Source organism: Natator depressus, chromosome 8 (assembly GCF_965152275.1).
Source record: "Natator depressus isolate rNatDep1 chromosome 8, rNatDep2.hap1, whole genome shotgun sequence".
In the NCBI taxonomy this organism is placed as follows: Eukaryota; Metazoa; Chordata; order Testudines; family Cheloniidae; genus Natator; species Natator depressus.
Window position 1 is genome coordinate 76,868,080 of NC_134241.1, and position 11,869 is coordinate 76,879,948.

Sequence of the window (11,869 nt, forward strand, 5' to 3'; positions counted from 1 at the left end):
TGCTCACTTCAGTTTGATTCCTGTCTGATGGCTCCCTCTAAGATTTTTTTCTTGCAGAGTATACACAAGATGGCAGCACTAATTGGTGGATTGTGAATGTATTAGAATTACATAAATTACTATGTTTAATTCTGTAGATGACCAAGTTCTTTAAGTACATATAAAACATTGATTAAAATTTTATCACTTGGCTTACAATTAAATCTGATGGCACAGTACCTCTGTCTTAAGAAAAGGAGTACTTGTGGCACCTTAGACTAACCGATTTATTTGAGCATCCGATGCATTATTATTATTGATGCATCTGATGAAGTGAGCTGTAGCTCACGAAAGCTTATGCTCAAATAGATTGGTTAGTCTCTAAGGTGCCACAAGTACTCCTTTTCTTTTTTGTGAATACAGACTAACACGGCTGCTACTCTGAAATCTACCTCTGTCTTGTTTTTCTGTTTGGCCAGAGATGATGTTCACCATACAGAGATCTAGTTTTAAAGTTTTTGTTTGTGAAATAAAGTGAATCGTATAAAAATAAAGTTATACAATAAGGAGAGGAACCATTATTTAACCACTGGTACAAAATAATAGATTATCTGGTACTAATACATCAAATGGAACTCTTAATAGTACAGTAGTTAATTTCAAATGCTGTTTTTAATTTAGGAAAAGGTCAATATTCAAGAAATGTTTTTTAAAATCTGTCTCGCTAGATTAAGCTCAAAATGTAGTCACTGGATATTAAGCACCTAAGAGTATGAGAGACTGAAATACCTTTAGTCCCAGCAAGTTATTCAGTTTGGAAAACTGGTTGCTTACTGACTAGACCACACTATATTTAAAAAAAAAAAAAAAAACTTCCAGAAACATTTTAAATAAGTGTCTTTGTACATACTTCCAGAGTCACCCATTATCTGTCATATAAACAGCTTTAGGTATAGAGAAAAATATTTTTCTGCCAATATTTGTTCAGTGGTACTAGCAAAAATGCTGGTGAACGTTCCTCAAATTGTTCTGTTATGGACACACGCACACTCTACTCAATTTGTACTAAGTGAGATTGGACAAAATTCTACTCTAAATATTAAACCTTTTCTGTATGATCATTTAAATGTATTAATTCACAGTAGAAAGCCAGAAAATGTATTCCCATTTGACTGACTAGTCTAATTATTCTTACATCTGCACACAAACTTTCAAATTAACTAATCACTGTAGGTAATCAGTTTACCTTAAGGTAGAACTTCAGTGGTAGCCCTGTTTTGTTCATTAAGGAGATAAAATTGTGATATTTAATGTATTAACATTCTTTCCATTGTTCTAATAAAGACATTCATTGAATGTTGCTGCTTTCCCAATGCATTCAGTTGATCAGCAGGAGAACATCCAGCTCACCTCCTTATGAGACTGGTTTTAATCAGGCCATTGGTACACTCCCAGCAAATCTGTTACACAGAAATCTTAACCCAATTCTTAAATATTGGAAATGTCTACTTTTTCACAAAATCCCATTGATTAAGACTTGCATCTTGCAGTTATTTAGTAAAATCCCTTCTATTTTCAATGTGGCCTTTGTTCCAAAAACTGCCCCTAAATACTCACTGCCCTTTATCACAGTCTTCCTTTGCCAGATTATTCAGATAAAATAAACACCTGCAGTAGGAAAAGTCAAAAACAGTGCTCTCCAAATCAGAAATGTAACCGATTTATTAGTCATGCCGAGTGGGAAACTACAGATGCACAACCTGCATCATTTTTGTGATCACATGCCTCATTCCAGATATCTTGAATTGGTTTTTGAAAACTTTAGTTCTTTGTAATCTATCAAATTGCTATTGTGAAGTACTTGTTCTTCATAGAAATGTATAGTCCTCAATATGCCATCCACATTAATAAACTACTACTTTTTTCTCCAGAGTTGAGGTCTCACAAGGAAAATGACTGAGCCTGTTAAAGTCTAGATGTGCACTTCATCTTTTGTAGTTTAGTCTCTTCATAAAATGATATGGGTCATCATGGAGGTTTTGAAGCAGGACTATGTTATGTTCGCTCCCACCCCCCAAATTTATATTTTTACAGAAGTGTCCTTGCTGGAGGAAATTAATTCTGCATACTTTCCTATTCAGAATGATTTATACATATTACTAGCCAATGCTTTTTTGCCATTTACTCAACAATTCATTGTATCTTACCTTTATAAATGAGGCTCAAATGTCCAAACATAATAGGATGAAGTTTTATTTTTACTCTTCTGTGCAATATATCACTTCTTGAATGTTCCCTTTGAAAACTAAAGGCTTAAATGTTCCTTATGTGATAAGCTGAATAAAATCTTGAGTAGTTCGTTAGTCTTGGTAGATCCCCTTACTTCTGCACTGATTTTCTGTCTTGTGACCTTGCTGACTAGAAAATTAAGTTCTTGTTTCTCATAATGTTGTTCATCTGAATGTTTTTATTCTGCTGTCAAACTGACTGCCAGTAGTACTAATTTCATGCCCAATTCTGCCCTCCCCCCATGTTAAGTAGTATCGCTGATTTCAGTCCAGTGTTGTGTGTTTGCACTCATTTTATTTGAAAATAATTCCTATTTCCTATATTTACCACAATATATATGGTACAGTTGTTGCTAGTAGCCAGTCTGTTAGGTGTATTTGAGGGTATGTGGAGTCCTCTTATATATTAGGATACTCTAAATTAATTATTCTTGTATATAGTTTGAAGTTGCACAAATCCTGATGCTACTACTTGAATGAAGCTTAACTTCTCAAAGGAAAGCTGTAGTGAATATATACCACTGTAGTTATTATCTGAGTGATTTAGAAACTTTGCTTTTTCACTATTCCCATGGTAAAACAGTACTGTTGACTCAATGAAAGCTGTTGCATCACAGATACCATATTTCCTAGCAGGAAATCCCATCTTGTAACACTTAGATAGGAATTGTATTTAAGTGCATTAGCAATTTTTAAATCTTTTTTTAATTACCTTATACCAACATTGAAAGATCTTCCTCCTTTTTCATGTATGTAAATCCAGAGTTTTCATGATGTTGCTTTCAGAAGATGTCAAGAGATGCTGGGATTAAAACATGTAGAGCTCTGGCACCTCTCCTATAACCGTCAACTGAAGTGGAGACAAGATACCGTAATAATTTCTTTTCCTGTAAAGGGAAAGACCAGCTGTAGATGGTCTCAATCATGGCTTCATGCTCAGACTGAAGAGACACCCCTGGTATCTTGGAAGAAAATGGGCCAGATGGTTTCTAAAGGATGGAACAGAAAGGGGAGGATCTGAATTTGACTGAGTTGGGAGTCCTGGGAAATGCTCAAACCTGCTGCCTCAAAAACGTCAGACTGAACAGAAGGATTTCTGCCTTTTCGGTGGAAGTTTAGGGTTTCCCTGGCTGCCTGTGCGTGCGTGAGAGAGAGGGGATGACTAGGAGACATCCCTTCCCCCTCCACTCACAAAACTGAATGCACTGTCAACTAGGTTCAAACTATTGTTCTTGCACATTCGCACCTTGTACTAGCACTAGACTGCCCTCAACAATACAATATAAATCTCCTTAAGATTCTCCTCCTTCATACATGGAAACCATGACTGGCATTAGATGTGCTTCCAAGTTTTTTGGGGGAAAAGACGAGATGTATTCAAAGTAAAAATGTGGCTTTTTCCAAGTACAATTAATTCCACAACTGTTATTGCTTATGTATGAGGATTTTAATGCTTGTAGCAGTATAGTTTGGAGCCTGAAGCATGTATTCAAAATCAAAAAGTATATCTGGAAAAATTAAATCTCCCAATATCTATGAGAGACCACATAGGAGAAAATTACCTAGTTTGTGTTCTTTTCGAATAATAGTAATTTTCAGTTGGTTTTCTTTGTTCTTTCCTCCAAACTTCAGCTTTTGTCAGGAGTGACAAACCCAAACTATTCAGGGGACTGCAAATCAAGGTGAGTAGCATTTTTTTAACCACATTTTAAATTCTGGCTTTTAAGAGGAATTAAACCCACTTGAAACCTGTCCTTTCACACAGTGTTTAGTACTTGCTTATCAAATAAACCTGTATCCTATACAAACTGTTTATTTAAGAATAAGAATCCAGTTCAGGATGGATGCTAGGCACTGTTTTCAGTGTTGGAGCAAATGCTGATAAAAAGCGTCAAGGTTTTTTAAACTTAAAACATTTACAATCTTACTTAAGCCCTAGCAGGAATGACTATATTTTCATAAATTAAGATTGGATTTTTAAATTAGCATAGCCTCCCCCCACCCCCAAAAAAAAAAAAACACACACGCACTACTATGCTTAGATTTCCCAATACAATTTGCATGGCCCAAATTAGATAAACTTTGCACTTAGTGCCTTATGGTATTAAATGTCATTGAGTTTTTTTGGTTTAATTTTAATTGATTTTTATACCTGTATATAAAAAGTAATTCAATTTGAAATTGGTATTTCTGCAATTAAGGCATTTAATTTAAAGCTGATTTGTGGGGGAAGGCGGGGAGAGGTAGGAATGTGATTTCCAAACAGAAGATAACTAACCTTCTCTTTGTGCAGTATGTGCGTGGTTCTGATCCTGTACTAAAGTTGCTGGATGACAGTGGGAACATTGCTGAAGAACTGAGCATCCTCAAATGGAATACAGATAGTGTAGAAGAATTCCTAAGTGAAAAACTAGAACGCATATAAATCTTGCTGTCAGTCCTTTCCTCACATTTGATCCTGATTATCTTCTGAGATAAAGTGTGCTACACCCAGCAAATCATTCCAGCTTCTACATTAATTTTAAAAAGATCATATTGTATGGTACTAAATATCTTTTAATTAGAAATTGAAGCTTCAGCACAGCAGACATCTGACAAGTTGGCAAGCTGAACAAATAGTTTGTGCTAGTACATATCAGCTCTTTGTGTTTGTAACAATGCATTTCATTAATGATAAACTCAGTTAATTATGCAAATTCCTGAGTTTGTTGTAATTTGACCAGTTTTTACAAACTTTTAAAACTAGCTGGCAGTTCCAAATAATTGAGATAATTACCATGCTTTTTGTATGTTGCTTTTCTGTGTACAGGAAGTCATAATCAAATGTGAGATGTACTCTGCCTCCAAAAAGATTAGTCTGCTAGTCCTCTCTCACATTTTGTATTTCTCAGCTGTCCTTTTTATAGACATGTTATTTACAGTTTATAACAAATGCCTGGTTCTGAAAGTTTTGGGAGTTTGGTTATGATGGAAGAACTCATGATTTGGAGTGATTGTAAAACATGAAGTAGGTGCACTTTAGTGAAGACTACATAGAAAACCTCTAAGGCATGTGTAAGTCTGATGTCAGGTGTACTTTACACCAAGTGTTTTACTTTACTACTGTAGATCTGAGTTCTTAGAATATAAAGTGTTTTGAGATGGCAATAAATTACTTTCACAAATCTCTTGGATATGCTTTTTATTTATTGAATTTATAAAGCTTGTTTCCTTTTTTAAAGCATCTATTTTCCCTTTTCAATCATTACTGCGAACAGAGAACAGATACCTGTACACACAGTAGACTGAGACCCAGTGTGAATTGTCAGTTTTGCTAGTTGCGTGAATACATACAATAAAATAAGGATAACTTATGAAACATGGACTTAATTTATATTGAAGCTGAAGTTTAAGTAACAAACAAATCTCTCCCCTTACCTCATCCATCCAAAAACCTTAAAAATCTGAAAATAAGTTATGTCCTCATGCAACCTTAACTACTACTCGACATAATTAAAAGAAGAAAAAACAACTTCCTAGTTTTTTAAATACATCTTTGTATCTCAGTGGATAGCTCAGAGTAAGGGAGAGAGCACTGCACCTGCCTGGAAATCAAAAGGAGAAATTGTGCAAAATGCTGTATTAATCTTGTGTGGTGGTGGTGGATGGAATAGAAAGTTTGCTATCTGTAGCAAGAGGAAGTGAGGCAGAATCTGCTAAAATGAAGCATTTTTCAAATCAAGAGGCCTGGATAACTTGCATCCAACAGTCTTAAAGGAACTAGCTGTGAAGCACTCTGAACCACTGGCATTTTATTTTGAACAATCGTGAAAAACTGGGGAAATTGTAAAGGCTTGGAGTACTGCCAGCAGTTCAAATATTTGAAAAAGTTAAAAGGGATGACTGGGGGACCTATAGATTGGTTAAGTAATGGAATGGTTAATTCAGGACTCAAAAAATTAAAGGCTAAAATTATAGAAATCATCCAATAGAAGCATTCAGACTATATGATCAGTGATCCCTTCTAGCCTTATAATTAAGGCTAAGATTTTGTCACAGGTATCTTTAGTAAAAGCCCTGGAAGCCTGAGCTTTGCCATCTGGGGCTGAAGTCAGAGGTCACGTAAAATCACAGAATCAGTGACCTGCATGACAGAATGTTTGCCTTAATTTTAAGGAAGGCTAAGATTTTGTCAGATATTTTTAGTAAAAGTTAGGGACAGGTCACGGGCAATAAAGAAGAATTCATGGAAGCCTGTGACCTGTCCGTGACTTTTACTAAAAAAATCTGTCAAAATGGAGATCTACGGGTCCCCACACTGCCTGCAGTGGGGCAGCTGCACTGCAGCTAGGAGCTCTGGGGGCTCCCTCCTCAGGTTCAGTGTTTGGAGCTCCAGGGTCTCCTGCAGCCCATGGCTGGGAGCTGCAGGGCCCCCTGCTGCCTGCAGCAGCTGGGGTGCTCCTATCTGGGAGCTGAGGGGTGCCCCTGCTGCCGACTGCAGTCGGGAGCTCTGGGAGCTGCCAGAGGTGGCAAGAGTACCCCACAGGTCCCAGCACCTGTGGGTGCCAGGGGGACCCTGCAGCTCCCCAGCACCACAGGCTCAAGTCAGGAAGGTCACTGGAAGTCAGATTTCATTACTTCTGTGACCTCCATGACTAAATCAGTCTGTTTTATAATCCATGAACATGGTTTCATGGAAGGTAGGTCTTTGTCTTTTTACAAGATTATGGTACTGGTTGATTTTTTTTTTTCCAAGCATTTAATCTAGTACCACATGACACTGATTAAAAACAAAAACTTGCATTAGATGAAACTAACAGAGCACACATTAGATGGACTAAAAGCTGGCTCATTAACAGATCTCCACATATAATTGTTAGCGGGGTGACAAATGAGTTGGGTTATTTCTAGGAGTCAGTTCTTGGTCCAAACACTGTTCTGTTGAAAAGTTACTATATAAATGATATGCAAAGTTTGCAGATGAGAAAGATTGGTGGGGTAGCCTATAATGACAGGTCACTGTTAGTAATCTGGAGGTCCTGGTTAAGTGGTTACAATTCAACAAGATGCATTTTAATAGCCAAATGCAAGGTCATATCTCAACAAAGAATGCAGGCTATACCTCTACATGGAGACTGTCTTGGAAAACAGTGTCTCTGAAGGACATAAGGCTCTTCACAGGTTAACTGTCAGTGCAATTCTGTGGTAAAAAGGGGTAGTGTAATCCTTGGCTACATAGACAAGGGAATATCAAATAGTAATAGGGAGTTACCTTGCCTCTGTACAAAGCATTGATAGGCCTGTTTTTAGAATACTGTGTCCAGTTCTGGTATCCACACTTCAAGAAGTATGTGGAAATACTGGAGAGTTCAGAGGACTACAAAAATGATTCAGAGACTGGAAAACAAGCTTTGACATAAGGCTTAAGGAGCACAACCTATTCAGCTTTAAAGAAGTTTGAAAGGTGACTCAATCACTGCATGTAAGTACATACACATTGAAAAGAAGAGATGGGGGTAAGAGGGGGTGCTTTTCAGCCTTCCTGCTAAAGGCATAAGAACCACCAGTGGCTGGAAGTTGAGGTTAGACAAATTCAACCTTGACGTTGTAATTTCCTGGCAGTGAGGGAGGGTAATTAAATATTGAAATTGTTCGCCGGAGAAGGTGGTAGATTCACCATTGCATGCAGTCTTTAAGAAAAGCTTAGACCTGTTTCTAAAAGGTACGCTTTAATCCAACATCTGAAGGAGATGGAGACTTCTAGATCTTGGAAGAAGCGTACTACTATTTGAAAGCATTTCCAGGGCTCTTATTGTAGGATCTAAGCACTAACTACAGTAGTTAGAAATTCTCTAGATACCCATAACAAACTCTGCTTCACATCCTCTTTTATTTGCAGTTTTAAGGAAACTATTTAATAATAAACATATTAGAATTGTGACAAGCCACAAGAATCATTCATCCCAGAGCAAGTGTCGCTACTGACTTGTCATTCAGATAAGTACATAATTAAACTATATATACAGTTTAGTAGCCTAGTACTGTACCATCAGTGGGACGTACAAGCTGGGCTAAAAGTCACAGATGATGTATGACTGCTGAGAAGTCTGTATTCTCCCTGCAGATGGCCTATTTCTGACTCTTCTGTTCAGGCAAGGCAAGCTCAGTGTAGGTCTAGGGAGTTGGGAATGAGCAGGACGGAAGTAGTTTTGTCACTGTGGCCCTTCCTTGAGGGTGGGGCCAACCCGGTTCCAGGCCAGTCCCAAGCATAAATTAGAGCATCTGAAAGGCTGCTGTAATCCATAGCTGCTCCTATGATGCTAAAAGGCCCATTTCATGGGCCTGAAATAATCCAAGACTCAAGGAAGCTCAGTACCCAAGGCTTTCCCTCATAGTCCTGCAGCTAGCTAAGTAGGATTTAAGGCTGCCTTACACCACTGGAGTGGAACAAAATAGCCCTAATGAAGCAGTAAATCAAGTCTAAAATTTAACGTTTTGGTTGCGGCAAGCCATGACTATACCCGGCTTCTTGTGCCTACAATACACGACAACACGGAATATAAGCCGGTCAAAGGGGGACAAGGGCTGAAATAGTTACCCCTACATAGTTTCAAGGGTGTACAACAAGTAGGAACTTAAATCTGGTGGCTGTTTGCACAGTTTGGATGATGTGTGGGAAAAGTTAGACAATTGTGAAGAGACTTGCCTTGTTATGGAAGCTATTTTAGCTGCCTGAGAATATAGGATATTTCTTTCCTCCTATAAAAGGGGGAGGCATGTCTGTAGAGGAGAATTCAGAGGCTAAAAACAAAACCGCCTCTCTGTTAACAACAACAGGGACTTAACTCATGGAAGCTCAGTATTTCTTGTAGTTGACCTGCTGCTCCTCAAATCATAGGAAGCCATAAAATGCTTATGGTTTATTCCAATATATTGAAAAAGATCATTTAGTGACTGGTTATTAGACTCCCCAACAGATTTTTCCTTCAAGAAAAGCTATGACTAGAAGACAAAAGATAGTTCAGCATATTGCCTTACTACATTATTGATCTGCTATTGATCAGTAGGCTGTCTTCCCTACCAAATGCACTTTTATATTAGAGTTCTGTAGTCTGTATATTGTCACTAGGGCATTAATTAGATATTGGCAAGTGATGATAATCAAATGTAAAAATAGCATGCTAGAGAATGGACAGAGAACAGGTTTGGCTAATTAGTTATTAAGAGGACAGTTACAGAAAGTGGGGTGGAGGCTTAGTAAAACTATGCTTCCATTAGGAACTGGTGCTAGGCACCTAAATTTAGATACAGGCTTAGATAAAGTATATCAATAATTGATGTTGAAATATGTTCCTAAGAGTAAGTGAGGCCTACTAGCCAATGTCCTTCATAAGGCTGATCTACTGTCTGAGGGAAAAGGGGGGGGGGGGGGAAGAGAACCTATTTAGGTGCTTCTTGGTGCATTGAAACACCTAAAAGTTCAGTGATGCTTGCTTAGGTCTATCCCCAACTATTTGAGGTCCTAACTGAAGTGGAGTAAAATGCATCTCTTCTTGCTTTCCCACCACACCAACAATTTGAGTATAAAAGGAGTTGAACAGATTTGAAAAGAAGCAGAATTTGTATTGTCATAATCTTCCTGGTATCGCCTTAACACTTGTTATCAGAGTCACATGCATGGCAAGGGGCAACTGAGTCATTGGGTGGTAATTCAGTGGGAGTTGCAGATACTGAGCACCAGACCAGATTAGGCCTGCACAGATCATGTGTTGAACAGTGAAGAGTGATTGATAGAAGAACTTTATCTCACTCTTCTGCCCCAGGCAGGACTGAATGCTACTTCTGATTTCAGAGTGAGCTATAAGAGAAATGGAGGTCAGATGAGCTGAATGGACATGAAGGCCACAGCATCTAGTTATCTGCTTGGCCCTGTACAAGACACAAAGATAAACAGTCCCTGCACTAAAGATCTTCCCATTGAGAAGACTGGCCGAGAAGATGGGACACACTTGGAAAGCCAGAGAATATTTTTATATTTAGTGACAGTATATTTATATGTAGTAGTAACATGAGCATGAACTATGGACACTGAGTCAGAGAATTTAGGAGGGGTTTGAATGAGGAGCAGGTGTGGTGGCCTGATAGCATAATTAGATAATGGTTACAAAGCTAGGGCACAGGCTAATTTTCTTCATATAGAATCTGTACAAATACTTTCTTTTTTAAGTAATAAAATAGACACGCTTTTGCTATTTTTTTTAAGTCTCTGTTAGGACTTAGCTTAATTACTATTTGCAGTAATAATATAATTAGTACACAGTCAAGCTCAGATCCTCATTGTACTGGGGAGACAAGTCCCAGTCTAGACTCTAGACTGTCTTCTAGAGACAAGTACTTGTTACTTTTTTCTTCTGATTTATAAAGTTTTCCCTTCCATAGCAAACTACAAAGTTAAAGATCAAACTGCGAGAATAATCCCTTTAGCCTAAAAAAAGAAGTTAGCCTCATTTCAATTTAAGTGATTTATAATATAGCTTTGATCAACTCATCACCAGCAGGAAGGAAGTCACTCCCAAGAGTCAAACCCTCAGTGCTGTGCTTTGAGGCATTATCTTGTAACTGTTCTTCTGAAGATTTACATTCATGTAATCCCATTATAAAAGTCACTATTGGAAGGGATAGAACGAATCAATCGCATTGCAAAGCCACAATTTCATCTCAGAAAATATTTGCTCATTTATTTTTATTTTTTTAATATATATGAAGAAATTCCTCATAGAGGGAGGGCCTGGCAACTGACTTACTGGAATAAGTGAACAAAAGATTCTCAGTGTAGAACTGAACGTTTGCAGAATTAGTCACTAAGCAATTTCCTTGCCAGGAGTCTTTTGGCCAGTATTCACTATTGCAATACAGCAGTGCATGCTGGAGCTGAGATACACACCACCCTTCCCATTTGGGCTGAAGCTCATCAACTAAGTCACTTCCATACCTAAAAACTACACAAAGAAGTGATTCTGTACCATAAGTGATTCACTATCCACCCACAGAGGGAATAGAGACCAAGCAGATACCCAGGAAGGAAAGGTAAAGAAGAGCATCCATCCCTTACAAACTGGGCCAAAGATCTATGCATAGGGAGGTAAAATACCTGGGATGTCCCAGTACTCAGAGCATGGTTTCACAGAAGAGTTAATAGTGACAGAATCCTCATATATATATGGCCTCAGAACTCATTACACGTGTCTTTTTAGGACAGACAATCTCACATGCAAACATTTTGGAACAAGTATGGCTGCTTGTCAGTCATGCCTGCTGTGCTGGTGGTGTTGTACACTCAGATGGTACAAAAGAAAGCTAGCTGTCAAATGGTAAGATGGCTAGGATTTGAAGTGAAAAATCGCTGGTCTGTGGTGATTTGAGAGCGAGATGCCAGAAGAAGAAATCAGACAGTGGTTTTCTTTTGGTGAGGAAGCTGAATAATAATTTGGAAAATTCCTCATGTATCTGTATGCCAGTGAGACATGCAATTCTATAAGCATTTTATATACCAGAACTGAATGCCTGTGTTTTTCTGAGACAAATTGGGTGAGGTAATATCTTTTACTGGACCAACTTTTGTT

General features: G+C 38.0%; 1 protein-coding gene across 1 annotated transcript in view; it reads left to right on the forward strand.

Annotated features, from left to right (window-relative positions):
- Nucleotides 1–5,449, forward strand: part of SELENOF (selenoprotein F) — a 35,839-nt gene extending 30,390 nt beyond the window's left edge. Inside the window, exons 4-5 of the mRNA XM_074962240.1 lie at nucleotides 3,900–3,949; nucleotides 4,561–5,449. Coding sequence (XP_074818341.1) covers nucleotides 3,900–3,949; nucleotides 4,561–4,692 — 182 coding nt within the window. The 3' untranslated portion in view covers nucleotides 4,693–5,449. The remainder of the gene's footprint in view (nucleotides 1–3,899; nucleotides 3,950–4,560) is intronic.
- Nucleotides 5,450–11,869: the final 6,420 nt, after the last annotated feature.